At 44.5% G+C, this 22,506-nt stretch overlaps 1 protein-coding gene across 1 annotated transcript in view; it reads right to left on the bottom strand.

The window, feature by feature from the left end:
* Positions 1–2,792: 2,792 nt before the first annotated feature.
* LOC140721547 (uncharacterized) overlaps positions 2,793–22,506 on the bottom strand; it is a 43,119-nt gene continuing 23,405 nt past the window's right edge. Inside the window, exons 7-12 of the mRNA XM_073036375.1 lie at positions 18,766–18,867; positions 17,924–18,028; positions 14,807–14,920; positions 12,502–12,576; positions 4,617–4,730; positions 2,793–2,821 (exon numbers count right to left, since the gene is read on the bottom strand). Coding sequence (XP_072892476.1) covers positions 2,793–2,821; positions 4,617–4,730; positions 12,502–12,576; positions 14,807–14,920; positions 17,924–18,028; positions 18,766–18,867 — 539 coding nt within the window. The remainder of the gene's footprint in view (positions 2,822–4,616; positions 4,731–12,501; positions 12,577–14,806; positions 14,921–17,923; positions 18,029–18,765; positions 18,868–22,506) is intronic.

Genomic DNA, 22,506 nt, shown 5'->3' with positions numbered 1-22,506 from the left:
GACTGAGATACTCACTTCATTCCAACCAAACTCCAGAGAACCGAGTTCATCATTTACATAAAAATACAGAATAATATTTCAGCACATACCTTTAAACACCATCCAGGAAATTGTTGCAATGACGACGACAATGAGAAAACCAACATTACCGATGGATGTCCATCTTCCAAATCTATCATCATCTTTGGATAAATGAAAGCTAATCAATTTGAAAGCCGTTGTAACAGATCTACACAAATTATATCACATAAGCATCAATTTACAATGTGTTCTTGGTAATGAAGATGGACCCTGAGTCAGTCAGGCTTCTTAAACATGGAAACCCAACCAGTTCAGAAATGGAGCAGAAATCAGAACACCGGACTGAAGAAAGTCCAGGGATCTCTCTCACACTGGCAGCAAGCAGAGAATCCAGGAAACAACAGATAAACGCAAACAAACACATATTTGATAACTTCTGTAATCCCTTATCGAGTGTCTGCACATGCAGAATTGGCAGATACACTGCAGTCTCCCTGTGTACATATCCAGCAGATGAGGTAACAATCCACTGCAAATCAGCTTTGTATTATTCTAGAGATGGTGAAGGTTACAGTTGATGTGGTCCTGCCTGTGGTGACAATACCCAGCCCCAGCTACAGCACTGAAGTTCCACTGTGAAGCCTGTTCTGTTGTTGAGGACTGAACCATCACCACACCCAGATGCTCAAGGCTTCAAACAGTGTTCTGGTCCAAGAAAAAACTGAACTCATTGTGAGTGCAGACTAAACTGTCCAAATGCTGGGACATTTAACATGGATAAGGATAGTGGTTGTCCAGGAAGTCCATCGGTAACCAGTGATACATGTCTGAGGGATTGTCCACCATAAGATCCAAGGGACACTTTTCCTTCAACCAGATTTTTTAATTCATTCACTCTGATGAGTTCAGTAATGAAGGGTCTCGGCCTGAAACGTCGACAGTGCTTCTCCCTATAGATGCTGCCTGGCCTGCTGTGTTCCACCAGTATTTTGTGTGTGCTGTTGTTTAAATTTCCAGCATCTGCAGATTTCCTCAGGTTCAGTAATTGTTGTTTAGAAGGCTACAAGACCATAAGACATAGGAGCAAAGTTAGGCTAGTCGGCCCATCGAGTCTGCTCTGCAATTCAATCATGGCTAATTCTTTTTTACCCCTCCACAGTCCCACTCCCTGACCTTCTCCCCGTAACCTTTAATGCCTTGGCCAATCAACAAACTATCAATTTCCACCTCAAATACGACCAACGACCTGGCCTCCACAGCTGCCTGTGTTAACAAATTCCACAAATTTACCATCTTCTGGCCAAAGAAATTTCTCCACGTCTCTGTTTCAAATGGATGTCCCTCTATTCTGGGGTTGTACCCTCTTATTCTAGACTTCCCCAACATGGGAAACATCCTTTCCACATCTACTCTGTCTAGGCCTTTCAAAATTCAAAATCCTTCCGAATTCTAGCGAGTACAGGCCCAGAGCTATCAAACGTTTCTCATATGATAACCCTTTCATTCCCGGAATCCTCCCTGTGAACCTCCTCTGAACCCTCTCAAATGCCAGCACATCTTTTCTTAGATGAGGAGCCCAAAACTGTTCACAATACTCAAGGTGAGGCCTCACCAGTGCCTTATAAAGCCTCAGCAACACATCCCTGCTCTTGTATTCTAGTCCTCCTGAAATGAATGTTAACATTGCATTTGTCTTCCTCACCACTGACTCAACCTGCAAGATAAACTTTAGGGTGTTCTGCACAAGGATTCCCAAGTGCCTTTACATTCCACCATAATTTAAACCAACATCCCCTTAGGCCCCCTTACGATGGCCCATTCTGCGTTTTGGAATGGAGGGAAAAGACTTTTATCATTGATAAGAGGGATAAACCTGAACATATTTCAGAAGATCGCCTTAAACCAGCCCACCGAGATTTGGAGTATTCCACTGCCATGCCCCTGCCATCACCTCTGGATGAGCACAGGACCCGAGCCGGGCTGCTGATCCGAGCTTCAGACAGGCTCACAATGCTGGTTTTAGTTAATTCCAGAGGGGCCTGTGTAGGGTAATGTGATTGGCAGAAATGTATATAATTCAGAACCATCGTCATTGAGTTGGGGTTTCACTTTAAGAGGCTGATCTGACGAGATGACATTATTATGTAAAGGGTTTTAGCACGTTTTTCTGTGTTGGTTTGGGAGTTCAATAGAATGTGTTATGGCTTTCATTAAACTTAAAACGTCTCACTTCATTTTATTTGTGAAAACCTACATTACTCCCTCATCTGAGTGTCTGCTGTGGTGGAGCCTCCATCTGCACTCCCTCAAATGAGAGATGCAAGTGTGGGTGTGTCCTCAGTGAAAAATGGCTTTAAACGCCCATCGTCAGATCTGGCTGCACCCTATTCAGCATCATCAGGTCCTGCTCTCCTTCACCAATTGTTTATTCAAAGTTTATGCAAGAAATGCAAAGAGAACCCCTAATTCACCACTGTTTCCACAATTCACCATGCTGAAATATTCTAACAATGTGCACTGAACCCATGAATGGCTGGGATTCAGACTGTGCACCTGCCCCTGTAGTTTCCCTACTTCCCTTTGCCCACTGGACCAACCCTCCCAAATGTCCCTCGATGCCCTGGTGTTGAAATTGCATTGAGTCTGGATTCTATCCATTTCTTTTTCATGCTCAACCCTCCTTCTGTTAGATCCTGTTCATCACCAACCTCCTCCCCTGGTTCCAATGTTAATGCCATTGCTAATAGTTCCCTGTCCTCAGGTATTGTTCCTCACCCTTTCACATCTCCCATCACCAGCTCTGTGCACAAAACAAAAGGCAAGACCCCACTTTCCTTACCACATGGAAGGAGGCCATTCAGCCCATCTATGCCAGTTCACTCAGCTCTCCATTCCTGATTACTTCCCCTTGAAACCATTTCTCTCCACATCCACATCAAGTCTACCACACTTATGCTACTGCAATTGACAGAAACCAGGTAACCTAGCAACCCATCTTTCTGGGATCTGTGCCCATGAACATTGAGAGTTGTCAGTTCCTCTCCATGCCTTAGTCTTCTGTTTACTGTTTGTTCCTTTGCCTAGTTTGCCCTCTCCAAAAGCACTGCTGTAAACATTTCCAGACTGAATTCCATTTCCTCGTTTGTGTATCCAAGGAGACCAGTGATAACTTCCTGTGACCCAGACCTTTCTTCTTCACTGTCAACCAAACTGCTGATATTGTGATCAACAGGAACCTTCCTGATCGTGTTCCTCAATTCAAGTTCAAATCATTGACATGAACCTTAAACAACAAGGGATCTATTACTGAGCCCTGCTTAACTCACCACACATGGCCCTCCAGACACTGAAACTCCCATTGATCCTCACTCTTTGCTTCCTCCCTCTGAACCAATTTTTATTCCAAAACCATCTTTTCTTGGATCCCGTGGACATTTAGTTTCTTGAGTACGCCATGAGGAACTTTAACAAAACTTTGCTAAAATCCATGTCATGAGGAGGGGCTTTACCACTCTCTCACCTCCCCTTCATCAGGATTAATGAGCAACTTTCAAGTTATTGTCATTCAACCGTATACATGTATACCATCAAATGAGACCACTTTCCTCTGGATTAATGTTCACAACACAGTACATGTAACTCACGTGCATAACACAGAGTAATATCACCACAAATAAATTAACCAATAACAAGGTGCATATATAATACAACTGAAAAGTAAACAGTATAACACTACTGGTGCTTCATACATGATGAGACCTGGGTGGCGGCATGAAGTTCAATAGTTTTACATCCTGGAGGGAAGAAACTGTTTCTCATCCCAACAGTTCTTGTCCTAATGCTACAGTACATCCTGCCTGATGGTAGGGGATCAAACAGATTACTGGACGGATGGGAGGGAACACTGACAATGCTAAGTGCCCCGTGTATGTAACACTCCTGATAAATATATCTACTGGGTGAGAGAGAGACCCCAGTGATCCTCTCAGCAACACTTGTGATCCTTTGTTGGGTTTGTGATCAGATGCCTTGCAATTCCCGTCCCAGACAGAGATGCAGCCGGTCAGGACACTCTCGATTGGGTCCTGTAAAAACTGGTTATCATGGGGGATGGGGATGGGGGTTAGACACAATCTCCTCAGGGAATGGAGATGCTGCTCTGCTTTCTTATCCAAAGAGGTGGTGTTGAGGGACTAGTTAAGATCATCAATTATGTGCACTCTCAGAAACTTGGTGCTCCTACCTCTCTCCATGGAGGAGCCACGTGTGTGCAGTGAGGAGTGGTCCCTCACTACTCACCTCTACAACACGAGTCACAGCACCTTTGACAACATAATGTGTGTAACACAATTGAGTTGAGACATTTTACCCTCAAGTACCATCTCTGACACCAGGTCAGAGGTGACTCTGGAATCGTTCCAGCAGTGGTGTCACTGTGAAACACCACTCCACAACTGGGCAAAAATACAGGGTAATTTCATCCCTCATGTCTCAGGGACCCAGAGTGGTGGGGGTGATTTTTCTTTTAAAATTAACTGCAATTTCCTTGGAGAGATGCCTGAAGTTTAAATACAAGTGTAGACAATAACGCTTACCTACATACCAAAGTGCTTTCCACCAAAGAATCACAAATGAAGTAAAAGCCACTACAAGCAACACCACCATTGCGATTGACGCAGCAAATGTGACAGTGTCCTCGCTGTAAAAACCTGCAATTACAAATACATTCAAATCAGCAAACATGCAACAACACACCAGAAAAATGATCAGGAGAGTTGCCAATTGTTGCCACAACCAATTTGTTCCCCTTATCTCCTGCAGGGAAGAGATGTGCTCATCACTGCCCAGTCTTGTCAACCTTGACTTCTGGTCTGCACCGACTGACTCTACCTGCTGTGCTGGGTGAACAAGCCACTGATTTGTTACGCCGGCCATGAATAGACTGACTCACTCTCTCTTCCTCAGTCAGTATTTCCCTGTTACCTGCTGCCAATATTCTGCACTGGGTGCTCCTTCTGGTGTTGAGATATCCACATTTTGATGAGTTCACTATCAGAAGCCCCTGCCCCTCCTCCATCCCTTCCTCTCATTGACCACTCTCCTGTCCGATTGGATTCATTTGTCAGGCATTTGCCTTTTGCACCTATCACCTCCCAGCTTCTCACTTCACCCCTCCCCCACCCACCTACCTACCCCTCCACATGGCTTCACCTTTCACCTTGTACTCTTTCCCCTCCCCCCACGTTCCTATTCTGGCTCTTTCCCCTTTCTTTCTGGTCCTGATGAAGGGTACCCCGAAACATCAACTCTTTATTCCTTTCCATAGATGTTGTTAGACCTCCTGAGTTCCTCCTGCATTTTGTGTGTGTTTCTCTGGATTTCCAGTACCTGCAGAATCTCTTGTGTTAAGGACCACAATCCATTGTTCTTTTGCAAGGAGATAATAAACATTGAATTGAATTGAATTAAATTGAATTTCGATTTATTGTCATTTAGAAACCACAACTGCAATGCAGCTAAAACATGAAACAACGTTACTCCAGAATGATATCACAAAAGCACACGACAAAACAGACTACACCAGAAAATCCACATAACGTTTGGCAATCCCCAAAACCAGAGTCCGGAGAGGCTGCTGCGTATTGATATCGCGCTACCATCTTAGCGCGTTTCCCAGAAAGGAGCTCCAAACCCACCAGACAAAACAAGACTACCCAGATACACCAAGTCAGGAGACCAACTCTACCACCCAACAAACCAAAAACTAAAGCTACAAGATCTACACAAAGCCACATAGTTACAACAGTGCAAACAATACTATAATTGATAAAAAACAGATCATGGGCACAGTAAAAATAGTCCAAAGATGTTAAAAGACTATAAGTTCAAAAAAATCCACAGTACAGTTTCCACAAGTCCTCAGGGTCCCAATAGACTCATCATCCCACACAAGCGGCAGAAGGGAATACCCCCGCTATGGACTTCCACTGCGCCGCCTCGCCTTGCCGGACTCAGCCTGGCAGACGCAGCACACAGGGAAAGCACCCCAACTGCAGCGGACTCCGAGTCCATCGAACCTCCGAGCCTCCAACCATCCCCTTCGGCACAGCCTCTCTGAGCACCATCCTCTGCCGAGCGCACTATGATGCCCCCGCCACTGGCAATGCAACCCCGAGGACTGGGGGGCCTGTCCTTTCCAGCAGAGACCTGGACCTCACAACAACAGCAGCACCGAGAAAGGCCTTCCTAGAGATTTCCAGATGTTCCTCCATGTTCCCACATCCGTTTTTCATCAGATTAGGATTGTGCACGACACCCCGCTTGACAAATAACAGATATCAACTCTGGAGAGGCCGCTGCACACTGCATCGTGCCGCCATCTCGATGATGATGATTAAACACAAGAAAATAAGAGGGGAGTCGGCCACTCAGCTCCTTAAACCTGATCCACAATTCAATACAATTGGAGCTGATCTGTCCCAGGCCCCATCTCCTCTTCTGTCCCAGTCCCACACAATCCCGAATTCCCCAATCTTTCAAATATTTATCCATCTCCTCTTCTGTCCCAGTCCCACACAATCCCGAATTCCCCAATCTTTCAAATATTTATCCATCTCCTCTTCTGTCCCAGTGTCACACAATCCCAAATTCCCCAATCTGTCAAATATTTATCCATCTCCTCTTCTGTCCCAGTCCCACACAATCCCGAATTCCCCAATCTTTCAAATATTTACCCATCTCCTCTTCTGTCCCAGTCCCACACAATCCCGAATTCCCCAATCTTTCAAATATTTATCCATCTCCTCTTCTGTCCCAGTGTCACACAATCCCGAATTCCCCAATCTGTCAAATATTTATCCATCTCCTCTTCTGTCCCAGTCCCACACAATCCTGAATTCCCCAATCTTTCAAATATTTACCCATCTCCTCTTCTGTCCCAGTCCCACACAATCCTGAATTCCCCAATCTTTCAAATATTTATCCATCTCTTCTTTAAATACTTCCTTGTGGTGTGAAAAGCCACTCAACCCTGGATCACTCATCCCAATGATCCCCTTATGGATCACTTTTGGACTCCCTGCAGTGTCAGCACAGTTGTGTTTAAACAAGGGGATCTGCACAGATCAAATGGACTCCCCAACACTCTGCACAACTGTAACAGTACTTTCTCATTTCTAAACTCCAAATCCCTTGCAATTAACATTTATATGTCACTCCTGTTCCTAATTACTTGCTGCACCAAATCTTTTGTGATTCATTTACAAGAACATCTTGATCCCCCTGCAATTCAGTCATTTACAATTCCTCCCCATTGACATTACAGTCTGATTCCTCTTACTCAAGGGTCCCACCTCACACTTTCCTGTGTTAAACTCCATGTGCTGAGTTATCACCCACTCATTGAATCTATCGATATCCTATTGTACAGTCCAAATTTCCTCATTGGAACTTGCTTTTCCTCCAGTTTTGACAAATTTCAATATCCGTTCATTACATTATATGAATCAATAATTAGAAACTCTGCTCCCCATGGGTATTGGATCACTAGTGCTTTTAGATATTCACTATTTGGAATCTGTTAGCTCTGTGCTTAATAATAAATACAAATGTTGGAATCACACAGCAGTTTGTGTAGCATCTGTGGAAGGTGAAACAGAGTTAATATTGCAGGTCCTAGACACTGTCAGAAAAGGGAGAATGACCTTTAGATATTTGTTTGAACAGCGCTCTATTGGAGAGATTGGACGCTTCAGAAGACATGGTTCACTCCCGTTCGCCCATTGTGCAGAAAATGCAGTGACTTGTGGCAGTTTGGTGCTTTGGGCAGTGTCCAACCAGAATTCAGGATTGATTGGCATGAACAAATTAGAGTGAGGCAGTGGCTAGTGGAGCGGCCATCATTGGAGTGGTCAGAGTTAGAGTGGAGATTTTGAGGCTTTAGCTCTTCAAGGCTTCAGTGAGGAGAGTTTTCAGTCAAAGACAGCAAAAACAAAGCTGCAGGTAGAGTTCCACTCCCCCCCCCCCCACACATTTTATTGTTTTTCCTTCTTTATGGTTGCTCAGTTAGGAACAGTAGAGATGCCAGGCAGGATAGTGGAATGCTCCTCTTGTGGGATGTGGGAAGTCAGGGAGATCTCCAGTGTCCCTGACAACTACACCTGTGAGAAATGCTTCCAGCTACAGCTTCACACACTCTGTGTTAAGGATTTGGAGCTGGAACTGGAAGAACTCCAGATCATTTGGGAAGCTGAGGGGTTGATAGATAGGACATATCGAGAAGTAGTTACACCCAAGGCAGAGAACACGAGAAATTGGGTGACAGTCAGGACAGGGAAAGGGATTAAACAGCCAGTGCAGAGTACCACTGTGGCCATCCCCATCAACAACAGGTACACCACTTGGATACTGTTAGGGGAGGATGACCTAGCAGAGGAAAGTCACAGCGGTCAGGTCTCTGGCACTGAGCCTGGCTCTGTAACTCAGGAGGGAAGGGGGAAGAAGGGGTGAACTGTGGTGACAGGGGATTCATTCATTAGGGAACAGAAAGGAGGTTCTGTGGACAAGAATGCGATTTCCAGATGTTATGCTGCCTCCTGGGTGCCTGGGTCCAGGACATTTTGGATTAAGTCTTCAGCATTCTTAAGTAGGAGGGTGAACAGCCAGAAGTTGTGGTCCGTGTAGGTAGGAAGAGTGACGAGATTCTGCAAAGTGAGTTCAGGAGTTCGGTGCTAAGTTGAAGGGCAGAACTTCCAGGTTGTGATCTCAGGATTGCTACTCAGGCCACGTGCGAGTGAGGCCAGAAATAGGTAAATTATACAGTTTAACACATGGCTAAGGAGTTGGTGTAGAAGGGAGGGTGTCAGATTCTTGGAACATTGGACTCTCTTCCAGGGAAAATGGGACCTGTACAGAAGTCGCAGTTTGCACCTAAACTGGAGGGGGACTGATATCCGAGTGGGAAAGTTTTCGAGTGCTGCACGGGGTATGGGGAGGAGTTGTTAAACTGGAGTTGCATCTGGATGGGAACCAGAGTGTCAGAACAGATAGTGGAGAGGTTGTGGGGACAGACGGGAATCAAAAGGTTGAGCATGGAGCGACTGATGTCCTGAACTGTGTATATTTCAATGTAAGAAGTATCATAGGAAAGGCAGATGAGCTCACAGCATGGATCAACACCTGGGAATATGGTATTGTAGTCATTAGGGAGACTTGGTTGCAGGAGGGGCAGGACTGGCAGCTCAATATTCTGGGGTTCCGTTGTTTTAGACACAACGGAGTGGGAGGGATTAAAGGAGGAGGGGATATTTTACTATTCAAGGATAATATCCCGGCCGTGTTCAGCCAGGCCAGACTGGAGGACTCATCTAGTGAGGCATTATGGTGGAACTGAGGAATAAGAAAAGTGTGAACACGTTAATGGGGCACATTACAGATTATACGAAAGTCACGTCAAGTCAAGTCACTTTTATTGTCATTTCGACCATAACTGCTGGTACAGTGCATAGTAAAAATGAGACAACATTTTTCAGGACCATGGTGTTACATGACACAGTACAAAAAACTAGACTGAACTACGTAAAAAAAAACAACACAGAGAAAGCTACACTAGACTACAGACCTACACTGGACTGCGTAAAGTGCACAAAAACAGTGCAGGTATTTACAATAAATAATAAACAGGACAGTAGTGCAAGGTGTCAGTCCAGGCTTCAGGTATTGAGGAGTCTGATAGCTTGGGGGAAGAAACTGTTACATAGTCTGGCTGTGAGAGCCCGAATGCTTTGGAGCCTTTTCCCAGATGGCAGGAGGGAGAAGAGATTGTATGAGGGGTGCATGGGGTCCTTCATAATGCCGTTTCCTTTGTGGATGCAGCGTGTAGTGTAAATGTCCATGATGGCGGGAAGAGAGACCCCGATGATCTTCTCAGCTGACCTCACTATCCGCTGCAGGGTCTTGCGATCCAAGGTGGTGCAATTTCCGAACCAGACAGTGATGCAGCTGCTCAGGATGCTCTCAATACAACCCCTGTAGAATGTGATGAGGATGGGGGGTGGGAGATGGACTTTCCTCAGCCTTTGCAGAAAGTAGAGACGCTGCTGGGCTTTCTTTGCTATGGAGCCGGTGTTGAGGGACTAGGTGAGATTCTCCATCAGGTGAACACCAAGAAGTTTGGTGCTCTTTACGATCTCTACCGAGAAGCCGTCGATGTTCAGCGGGGAATGGTTGTTCTGTGCCCTCCTGAAGCCAACAACCATCTCTTTTGTTTTGTTCACATTCAGAGACAGGCTGTTGGCTCTGCACCAGTCTGTTAGCCGCTGCACCTCCTCTCTGTAAGCTGACTCGTCATTCTTGCTGATGAGACCCACCACAGTCGTGTCATCGGCGAACTTGGTGATATGGTTCGAGCTGTGTGTTGCAGCACAGTCGTGGGTCAGCAGAGTGAACAGCAGTGGACTGAGCACACAGCCCTGGGGGACCCCCGTGCTCAGTGTGATGGTGTTGGAGATGCTGCTCCCAATCCGGACTGACTGAGGTCTCCCAGTCAGGTAGTCTAGGATCCAGTTGCAGAGGGAGGTGTTCAGGCCCAGTAGGCTCAGCTTTCCAATCAGTTTCTGAGGAATGATTGTGTTGAATGCTGAACTAAAGTCTATGAACAGCATCCGAACGTATGTGTCTTTTTTGTCCAGTGGGTTAGGGCCAGGTGGAGGGTGGTGGCAATGGCGTCATCAGTTGAGCGGTTGGGACGATACGCAAACTGCAAGGGGCAGCAGGGTCTTGATATGCCTCATGACAAGCCTCTTGAAACACTTCATGATTATGGATGTAAGTGCAACGGGACGGTAGTCATTGAGGCAGAACACTGAAGACTTCTTCGGCACAGGGACGATGGTGGCGGCCTAGTAGCACGTTGGAATGGTGGCACTGCTCAGGGAGATGTTGAAGATGTCAGTGAGAACATCTGCTAGCTGGTCTGCACATCCTCTGAGCACTCTACCAGGAATGTGGTCTGGTCCAGCAGCCTTCCGTGGGTCGACCCTGCACAGGGTTCTTCTCACGTCGGCCATGATGGGACACGTGGTGAAAGTCCGTGGGATTTAGAGGATCAAATTTATGGAGAGATCGTAGAGTGTTGCAAGAAATATAAGGTTGTTATAGTTGCTGATTTTAGCTTTCAATATATTGAATCGGACTCCCATAGTGTCAAGGGACCATACTGGATAGAGTTTGTCAAATGGGTCCAGGAAATTTTCTTAATCAGTATTAGAAGTCCCAACAAAAGAGTGTGTGATACTTGATCTGCTGTTAGGGAATGAGATAGGAAAGGTGACAGAAGTGTATGTAGAACACTTTGCACCTCGTAATCACAATCCCATTAGTTTTGAAGAAAATCTGCAAGAAGATAGGTCTGGTCTGCAGGTTCAGATTCTAAATTGGAGAAAGGCCAATTTTAATGGTACAGGAGAAGATCTAGTAAGTGTGGATTCAGACAGGATTTTTTCTGGCAAATATGCACTTGGTAAGTGGGAAGCCTTCAAAAATAAAATTGTGAGAATACAAAGCTTGTGTGTGCCTGTCTGAATAAAAAGTAAGGATAACAGGTGTGGGGAATTTTGGTTTTGAAGAGATATTGAGGCCTTGTTTAAGAAAAAGAAAGAGGTACATTGCAGGTACAGGCAGGTAGGAACAAATGAGGTGCTCATGGAGTATAAGAAATTACAGAACAGTTAAGAAAGAAATCAGGAGGGTGAAAAGACTTGAGGTTGCTTTAGCAGATGAGGTGAAGGATAATCCTGAGGGACCCTACAGATATGTTAAGAGCAAAAGGGTTTCAAGTGACAAAACTGGTCCTCTGGAAGATCAGAATAGTAATACATGTGTGGAGCCAAAAGTGATCGAGGAGATCTTAAATGCATTTTTTACATCTGTATTTACTCAGCAGATAGACACAGAGGCTATAGAAGCAAGGCAAAATGGGATCAACTTCATGGACTCTATACAGACTACAGGTAGTAGATCATTGCCTGTCTGACTGGAGGCCTGTGACCAGTAGAGGGCCGAGGGACTGGTGTTGGGTCCATTGATTGTCATCTATATCATCTATCTGGCTGGTTCTGACAAAGATAAACAGAGAAAGCAAGTTACCTAATGTTACTGAATTCAATACCGAGTCCAGAAAGGAATGACATGTCCTGAGATTATGTTCAGAAATAAACTCTGACTTTCCATAATTTGTCTATAATTGTCTGAAATTTTGTGCGGCCAGTTGTTCTGAACAGAGATTTAAACTAAAATGGACATTCAGATATTTTAAACCTCCAGCAGTTTCCCAGTCCTCAGCTGTGGGGCCAAGGACTGTATGTGTTTGTGGTCCAGGTGAAGCAGCTCACAATGTCCTGACAGAGACACTTCATTCTATCCCTCTGCTCAGTACCAAGTACATCATTTCATGTAAATACAGTATTATGTTCGAGCACTTACCTGGAATCGAAGTGCTGACAGAAATGGCAAGTAAGAATATCAGGTTAAAAGTACTAGTTTGGAAGAACACCCAACCTAAAAAAAGAAATAAAAACTGTTTGAAATTCTCAGAATCAGAATTCAGACTCAGGTTAATCATCACTGACATATGTCATGAAATTTGTTGTTTTGTGGCAACAGTACAGAGCAATAAATGAAATAGACTATAAATTACACTGAGATATATAGTTGTGAAAAAGAGAGCAAAAATAGTGAGGTCGTCTTCATGGGTTCACAGACCATTTAGAAATCTGATGACAGAGGGGAAGAAGCTGTTCCTAAATCATTGAATGTGTGTCTTCAGGCTCCTGTGCCTCCTCCCTGATAGTAGTAATCCCCCTGAGTTACAATCTACACAACTTATTCAAAACTTGCATCAATGAAGTGCTGCAGTGAACAGAGATGAACCCGGGCTTGGTCAGGTTCATTGTGATATTCAGTGTCCTAACATGAGGCAATCAACCAGCTCAGAACTGGACCAGACATTCAAGCATTGGACTGAAGGAGGTTCAGAGAGCTCTCACACACTGGCAACAAGTGGAGAGACCAGGGAGGGACCAAAAGCATCTTCTGGTTCCCTCTGGAAACACTACATTTGATAACTTACTGACCTACAGGCATCACAAGTGGAAATGACAGGTACTCTGTAGTTTGTCCATGTGTACATCCAGTGGATGGGATATCAGGCCACTGTAAATCAGTTCTGCTGAATTATCCCAGTGACCTGGAGGACTGCAATTAAACATTTTGCCAGTGACTGAGTTCCATGTCTGACAGTACAGCCTGTTCTGATGCAGAGAATCACAACATCACTGTTTCCAGCTGTTCAATGGCATCGGACAGTGTTCTGGTTCAAGTTGAAAACTGAACTCCACGAGGGTGCAGGCTGAACAGTCCACATGCTGGAACATTTTATGTAGACGTGTTGAAAGATTATACTGAATGTAAAAATAATCCCTTAGTTCCATCCTTTAACTTTTGCAGCAAGTTATCAGGATGCCATGATGGTTGTGATCGAGATCATACATCTGTCTCTGCTCCTTCAATCTGCCCACAGGATCAACCCTTCGAAATGTTACCCATCACTCCAGTACTGAAAATTGTATCTGTCTCCAGATTCATCTGTCTCTATATTCTACCCCATCTCCTTGCCAAGTTTCACACCCACACATCCCCCTCACCCATACTCTCCTGCCATTTCTTGCTATCTTTGTATAAAGCAATCACGTTTGCTGTTGTCCAATTTAATGGGCACTTTTCAGAACAGTGAGAACATTTAAATTGCTGCATGAAGTATGTCATTAGCTGCCTCTTTCAGACCCCAGGATGAGGTCCATTTGGATATCCAACTTGTCAGATGGCAGCTCCAACAATTGACTCAGTATTTCTTCCCTGGTGATTGTCATTTTCTCAGATTTGTTGCTCTACACTGGCTCTCACTCAGATTACAGCTCAATGCTCATCAATACTTTCAGAAATCTCTTTGACTTTCCAACTCGCTTCCCCCCTTCCTCTCTGCAGTCTATAAACCTTTATATTTCTGTTCTAATCCCCTCCTTCTCAGCAAGCTTGATCTTTGTGTTTTCAGCAAATTGTTCTTTACCTCTGAATTTACCCCACTAAAGCTCACCACCTTTGCTTAGTCCTTCAAGCTTTTCTCTGATACCCCACTGTCTGACCAAGCCTGGGGTCATCTGCCCTCATCTTGCTTTACTTGGCTTGGTGACAGACTTCATTTGGTCATTTGCCTGTGAAACAGCCGGAAATGTTTACCGTACAAACATTGATTCTACTCTTGGACAACTTTAGCCTGTATGATGAAGTAGATCTCAAAGTGAACTTAGCCGCCCAACACTGAATTCTATCGAGGATCCAGAGGGATACCTATCATGCAAACACCTCACCATCACTGGGATAAAGGGAATTCTTTCCCTCATTTCTCAGCTGATTTCATTTTGAAGTTGAACACCACGTGTCAAACACCAGACAGCTGTGATAGCTTCCTCTCAACCCAATGTCTTCTAAAGATCCCTCTGGAGTCAGGTAAGAGATGGTATCACTGTGACCAACACTTCACAACTGGGTGAAAAATGATGCAGTTTCATCCCACAGGTCACAGTGTGTTGCGGGTGGGGGGGGGGGTTCTGTGGGAGAATGGGGGTGATTTTTCAAGTTTTCCACTTCATTAATGTCTTTATTAGTCACAAATTACTCGGACAGACGACTGGAGCTTATACACAAAGGTAAATTACACAAAGTCACATACCTTCATCAAAAATCTTCTTATAGATCAAGTAAAACAGAAGCAGAACATTCACCAATGGGAACATCAGGCCAATGAACCGCAAGGCTTCAATTAAAGTGTCCTTGATGGAATAACCTGCAAGTGAAAATAAATTCAAATAAGAAAACATGTAACAATTCACCAGGGAAATGACCACAACAGCTGCACAATGTTGCAAACAACCAAACTGTTCCACTTTCATCCTGAGGGACGGGCAGGTGCCAACCTCTGCCCAGTCTTATCGACTGCATGTCCTGTACGGTGGGAAACCCAGAACAGACAATTCACGAATCCTGATCAGTTGTCCTCAGAGGTCTCCAGTCCAATCTTTCCAGGTCACCTCCTGCCAATATTCTGCACCAGCTGTTCCTTCTGGTGTTGCAATGTCCACTCCTCTGGGAGTGCACTACACTGACCCACATGATCCAGGGTTTGATTTTCCCAACTTCCACAACAATTGGTTATGGAGTTACCCCACAATTTCACTGGAAAGTCTCTGAAACTCTCAACCTCTGACTCGATTCCACATTTTGTCACAAAAGTTCTCCCACTCATTTAGCCGGAGGAGCTCAGGCTGATATCCACAATCTGGTCAGGGGCACATTCGAGGAGAGAAAGTCTCCTTGTGAAGGGCAGGTTGATGCCCAGACAGCTGACTGACACCTGCACATCAGACTGATTGTCACCAGCGACTTTATTTCAGATATCAGGGTCTGATGTTGCATCGTGCCAGGAACAGGAGTGTGTCTGACAGCTCTTTACATTCTTCATATCGTTTCAATGACGTCACACAGGAACTGAAAAATTCAGCCAACTCCTGTGAGCGGGGGCAGAGTGAACTTCTCCACGTGAGAAACAGAACCTGTAATCTCACAACATCTTTTACCAGTCTCTGGTCCAGACAGTGAAGTACTTTAAGTGCAGACACTGTTGGAGGGAATGAGACTCAGTTTGTACTGAGTAAGGCTGAACAAACAGTCATGTAAAAGCTGGCTTTGTGACGTTAGTTAACAGAATTATTGATTTCCAATACGGGGGAGAAATCCTTTGCTCTTTTAGAAATAACACTGAAGGATCATTTACATCTTCCCAAAGAAGGCAGATGGGACTCTGGCTTAGTGTCTAATCCATAAGTGGAGATCTCTCAATGTGCAACACTTCCTCCACACTGGTTCTGAGAATGTGGGTGATGCTGGTAAAGCCACAGATATTCCCTGTCCATTTACCCTGACAGGGGGATGGTGAGCCTCCCACTGGAACCTCTGTTGTTCTCATGGTGATGCTGGGTGTTGGTCTGTTGTTTAAGAGGGGCAGCAAGGACAAGCCCGGGAACTACAGCCTGGTCAGCCTGACATCAGTGGTGGGGAAGTGACTGAAGGGAATTCTGAGCAATAGGATCCACCAGGATTTCATTAGACAGAATCTGATTAGGAGGAGACATCATAGCTTTATGTACAGGAAGTCATGGTTGATGAATCATTCAGAGTTTTTTTGAAGAGATAACCAAAAGGGTAGATAGGACAATGAATGTTACCTATTTTGACATGATCCTGACATGAATCCTCGGGGTTCTAGGGGGATTCAAAATTGGCTCTGAGGTAGAAAGCAGAGGGCGGTGGTTGAAAATTATTTTCCATTATAGAAGCTGGTAACTTGTGGTGTGATGCAGGTATCAGTGTAGTGACTCCTGTTATTTGATATTTTTATCAGTGATTTGGATGCAAATGCACAAGGCTTGATCATTAAGTTTGTGGATGACACTAAATTAGGTGTTGTTGGTGATAGTGAAGGTTATTGTGGGTTGCAGAGGGAATTTGACCACTTAGGGAAGAGGGCTGAGGAGTGGAAAATGGATTTCATATCTAATGGAACATTCTCCCAATCAAGAGAACTTGAAAAAATTAATACTAATTCATAAACTACATCTCTATCTTGTTCTTTTAGAGGCCAGGATGAAGTCCATCTTGACCTGGGACTTGGCAGATGGAAGCTCTGACAATGTGCTCAGTACCTCTTCCCTGGTGATGGTAATGTACCCAGTTTACTGTCCCACATGGTTCTCCCTCAGACAATGGCTCAATATTAAAATGCTGATCTGTTCTTTCAGACCCCTCTGACTTTACATTTCACTCCCCGTCTCTCTCAGTCTACAAGTTTCTTTATTTCTGCATCCCTTTCCTCCTGTCCACCTGAGACGACCTGATCGTCATCACTTTGTGCTTTGAGCTGTCTTGTTCCTTATCTTGAATTTACCCCCAATAAAGCTCTCTATCCCTCCCTGATCCATTAAACTCTTCTTTAATACACAACTCCCTGACCAAACCTGGGGTCATCTGCCCTTTTCCTGATTCCTGTCTCTTGGTGACAGACTTCATTTGGTGATTTGTCTGTGAATCAGCAGAGAACATTTACACTACAAACACCAGTAGCTACTGGTACTGTTCTTGGATAACTATAGTCTGTGTGGGTAAGTTATTCTCAAAGTGAACTTAGACAGGACTGGCAAAAATTCGGCCATGAGGAAGGAATGTTAATATTTTGAATTTTGAATGGTTTATAACTTGGGGAGGAAGAGGGAGAAGGTGGTGTTCCCTTGCATTCATTGATTAGAAGATGCTGTTGTAAACAAAATTGATGTAAATATCCAATCAAGATTCCTGGCAGCCTGAAGGAGAGGCCTTCCCACACCCAACTGTATCAAGGATGAGAAAGGCCCCAAACACTCACTCACTCACCTCACCATCATTGGATCCTTTACACCAACCTGATATGATGCTGAAATTTGACAACACCATGATCAAACACCAGTGAGCTGAGACACGTTCCTCTCCAGACTACTTTTTCTAAAGACTCTCTGGAGTCAGATCAGAGGTGACTCCAGAATCATTCCAGCTGTGGTGACACTGTAAGTCAGAATTTCATAACTGGGAAAAATGTCAGACAATTTCATCCCACAGGTCACAGGAATCCAGAGGGGTCAGAGGAGGTGAGGATTATTCAGCTTTTTTTCTTTTCTATCTTTTTATTAAAATGAGTCTAAGATTACTTGGAGGGGTGTCTGGAGTAGATAAACAAGAGTGAAAATACAATGACAGATACCTTCGTCCAAAGCCTTTTTAATGACCAGGCACATCAGTATTAAAATGAACACAATTGGCAGTACGATCGACAAGACGATAGTGACAATTCCCGCGATGGAAAGGCCTGTAATTAAAAACAAATTCAAATGAGTAAACCTGTAAGAATTCATCAGGTAAATGACCATAACAGCTGCCTGTTGATGCAAAGAACCAAACTATTCCACTTATCTCCACAGGGCAGGAAATGTACCAACCTCTGCCCAGACTTGCTAACTTTGTCTACATGACTGAACCAACTGACTCTGCATGGCCTCCGATGTGGGATAACAACATGCTGACCTGTTATTCCAGACCTGAATTATTCCCTGCAGTCTAATCTATCCTGGTCACTTGCTGTCAATATTCTGCACTGGCTGCATCTTCTGGTGTTCCAATGGCCACACCTTGAGGAGTGCACGACACTGCAGCCAGCCATCCCACATGGTCCATGGTTTGACTCTCCTGACATCCACAACAATTGGTTATGCGGCTGTCCCACAATTTCACTGGAAACTCACCGAATCACCCAAGTTCCATCACTCAGTCTGGTTTACCTATGTGCTCTCCAGTGATTTATCTGACCTGTATGTGTTCAACTGGCCTGTGCTGTGTTTCTGGTGGTTCTGAACTGTTGATGTTTGGCCATTACCGTCTGAACCTCCAGCAGGTTTCCCTGCACCCAGTTGTGGGTCTGAGGACTGCAGATGCTGGTGGTCCTGATAAAGCATCTGACAATGTACTGACTGAGATACTCAATGCATTCCAACCACCCTGCAGAGAACTGAGTTCATCACTTTCATACAGGTTTATTTGACCACATACCAGAACTCATATCGCTGACGATCCAGGCAATGATGAAACAATTGATGAGGACAACATCACAAACGGCTTTCAACTTCCTCCAAATTCTGATCATCTTAGAACCTTTTCAAAAATAAAAAGAAATGTACAACATTTGATAACCAAACAATATGAATGATGTAATACATGCATCAATGGACAAATGTCCTGGTAACAGAGCTTGACTCAGGTTGTTTCGATTGGTGATGATATTGCATGTCCTAAACATCAAGCAACCCAAACAACTCTGAAATGGATCAGACGTCAGAGCTTTGGATTGAAGGAGGTTCAGGAGTTCACTCACCACTGCAGCAAATGGGGAGCTCAGAGAGACACAAAACACAGTTTGTGGCTGCTACCAGGATTTGTTTTACATTTGATAACTTAGATAAACCCTCAGCCAGTGACTGTGCATATGGAAACAGATAGACTGCAGCTTCCCTCTGGACATGTCCAGTAGATAAGGCAACAGCCACTGTCGATATTCTCTGCTGTATTCTCTCATGATCTCAAGGGCTGAGACGGACATCAAGTTGCCAGTGTTAACAAAAACCAACCCCAGCTGTAACACTGAGGTTCCACTGTTTGACTGTGAATCCTGTTCTGATGCCGAGGACTGGAACAGCTGCTCACAGCATTAGGCAGTGGCTTATTCCAACATCGAAACTGAACAGCTCAAGGGTACAGGCTGAACTGTCCAAATGCTGGGATATTTAATACAGATAAGGGGAGAGGTCGTCCAGGACATCCAGTGGTGAGCAGTGCACACGATCCAAGGACACCTCTCTTGTAGTGGTTTTTGTTCATTTCCAATTGCTCTCAAGAAAGCGGGGGGGGGGGGGGGGAGTGGAAGAGCTGGTTTCTTATTTTGCACCCACCACCTAAATTCCCACCCTCTTCAGACCCCACATTACTGAAAAAGAATTTCTCTCAATTTCCTCACAAATGCTCTTTCACATTCCCAACCTTATCGTCCACATTGCAGGAGTTACTGAGGTGTTGAATCAAACCCTCTTCATATCACCAAATCCCCTTTCCCCATTATAACTATAACTCATTCACCTGAGACTCTGCCCATTGGCACAACTTCCATCACTATGCACTCAAGATTAACAGGCCTGAACACCTGTCTGATAAACTGGTTTAACTAATCACAAATAGATTCAGCTCTTGCCCACTGAACTGTTTGAAGATGAACTGGAATCCAAAGTTATCCACCAGGTCATCACCCTGATGTTTTTCAACGATATGAACCAAACCGTGAATGTTTGTGTAAAAATAAAACAAGCTGCATCAGGTCTCAACCTGAAATGTTCACAACCCCTTTACCTCAGACAAGAGAAAATCTGCAGATGCTGGAAATCCGAGGAATACACACAAAATGCTGGAGGAACTCGGCAGGCCAGGCAGAACAAAGCAGAGTCGATGTTTCAGGCCGAAACCGTTTGGCAGGACCATTTTGTGTGTGCAACCCCTTTACCTTCACAGATGCTGCTGACCCACCGAGTTTCTCCAGCAACTTGTTTTCTGTTCCTGATCCCAGTGTCATCAGTCTCCTGTCTCCATGGAGACTTGTGGGTCAGACTATTCATCAGCCTCTCTCCTTTCTTTTTGTCCTTGTTGCCCATCATGGAATTTTATCTCAGTCTGGATTTTATCCCACTGCCTCCGCACATTAAACTTACCCATGAAGCATACCTTCCATTCATTACTAAATTCCCTTCCAGCACTGAATATTAACAAAATTGACAGGACTGATCTTCCACCTATTAAACCTCCAACATTACCCCTCTCATAGACCAACCACTAACCACCCCCCCCACCCCACACCCAACTTCAAGATTCCCACTGTCATTGTAATTGAGTTTCTCCATCACCAGCCTACCTTTCCTCATTACAAATCCTTGTTGGCATCTCCTAAGTCAGTGGGAAATTTGATGTTTGAATGTCTGGGTTCCCAGTCCTGTTACAGTAGTGAAGCAGTTTTGGTCACCCTCCTACAGGAGAGAAGCCATCAGCTGGAAAGTGTGCACGGGAGACTGGCGTAAGGATGTTGCCAGGACCTATAGAGTCATAGAAAGGTACAGCACAGAAACAGGCCCTTTGTCCCATCTAGTCTATACCGAACCATTTAAACTGCCTACTCCCATCGACCTGCACCTGGACCAAAGCCCTCATACCCCTCCCATCCATGTACCTATCTAAATGTCCCTTAAACATTGAAATTGACCTCTCATGCACCACTTGTGCTGGCACTTCGATGCAGAATCTCACGACCCTCTGAATGAACAAGTTTCCTCTTAAACTTTTCACCTTTCACCTTTCCAGTTTAAGATAGCACTACCGAAGGAATGAGACAGCTCACTGCTAGTTCAAAAGCAAAGGAATTCGATTAAAACCATTATTAATAACATTTTATTTTAAATTAATTGTGGTAAACTACCACCACAAGCAATGAAGAAGTGAGTGAAGGCAAAGTGAATTCACGGGATGTGCCCTGCTGGTGCGCTGCAAGATCAACGCACTTGGAGTTGCAGCCGTGCTGGTTGGAGTGAATGGTTCAGAGGGGAGAAGATGGGACAGAGGAGTCCGATGCCCGTCCAACTAACCGGGTATGAGGATGGATCGCTCTAACCACTGTGACAAATTGGAGAGGTCGAGAACAGCTTCTTCAGCAGCAAAATCCTGGTCTGAATCGAATCACTGGGCGGTGTTTTCAAGGCTCCTAATTTGGGTTAATTTATTCTTTTACTTTCTTATGGACATGTGTTTTTTTAAATTCTCTGCCCATTGGGTGTTAGACAGACTTTTTTCAGATATATGGGGTTAGTGTTTGTGTTTCTTTGTTTCATGGCTGCCTGTTAGGAGATGAATCTCAAGGTTGTATAATGTATACATACTTTGATAATAAAATGTACTTTGAACTTTGAATTGAAACACTGACTCAGATAGTCTGGGGGTTTCTCTCTCCGCGATGCTAAGGCTGTGAGACTGCCCCTGGTTGCTGTGCTTGGTGTCTGTGAACTTTGCAGCTGTTTACCCCGTTAAAATGATGAAGTGAATACCGAGGCTTTGGGCCTACTCCAGGCTTCTCCTTTCTCTCTGGGCACTGGGGAGTTGGTCTCATTTTCTTCAATTGGGTTCTTTCGAGGTCCTTGCTTTGTGACTGCCTTGATACAAATCTCAATGTTGTATAATTTCTACATTCTTTGATGATAAATGCATTTTGAAACTTTGATCTTTGAAACTTAACCCATGACCTCTATTTGTTGATCCACCCAGCCTCAGTGGAAAAAACCTGCTTGTATTTACCCTATCTATGCCCTCCATTATTTTGTATACCTCTGTCAAATCTCCCTCCAGACTAACTTTTCAATCTTTCCTTGTAACTGAGGTTCTCCAACATCCTTGCAAATTTTCTCTGCATTCTTTCAACCTTATTTCCATCTTTCCTGTTGGTAGGTGACCAAAACTGCACACAGTACTTCAAACTAGGCCTCAACAATTTTGTATACAACTTCAACATAACATCCCACTCCTGTACTCAATATGTTGATTTAAGAGGACCAATGTGCCCAAAGGTTTCTTTATGACCCTCTCTTACTGTGACACCTCTTTCAATGAATTCTGGACCTGTATTCCCAGATCCCTTTGTTCTACCACACTCCTCGGTGCCCTACCATGCACTCCTAATCCTGGTGTCACCTGCATATTTACTGATCC

This window comes from Hemitrygon akajei, chromosome 2 (genome assembly GCF_048418815.1).
Source record: "Hemitrygon akajei chromosome 2, sHemAka1.3, whole genome shotgun sequence".
NCBI lineage: Eukaryota > Metazoa > Chordata > Chondrichthyes > Myliobatiformes > Dasyatidae > Hemitrygon > Hemitrygon akajei.
The sequence above is the reverse complement of the archived record's forward strand: the minus strand, read 5'-3'. Positions and strand labels throughout refer to the sequence as shown.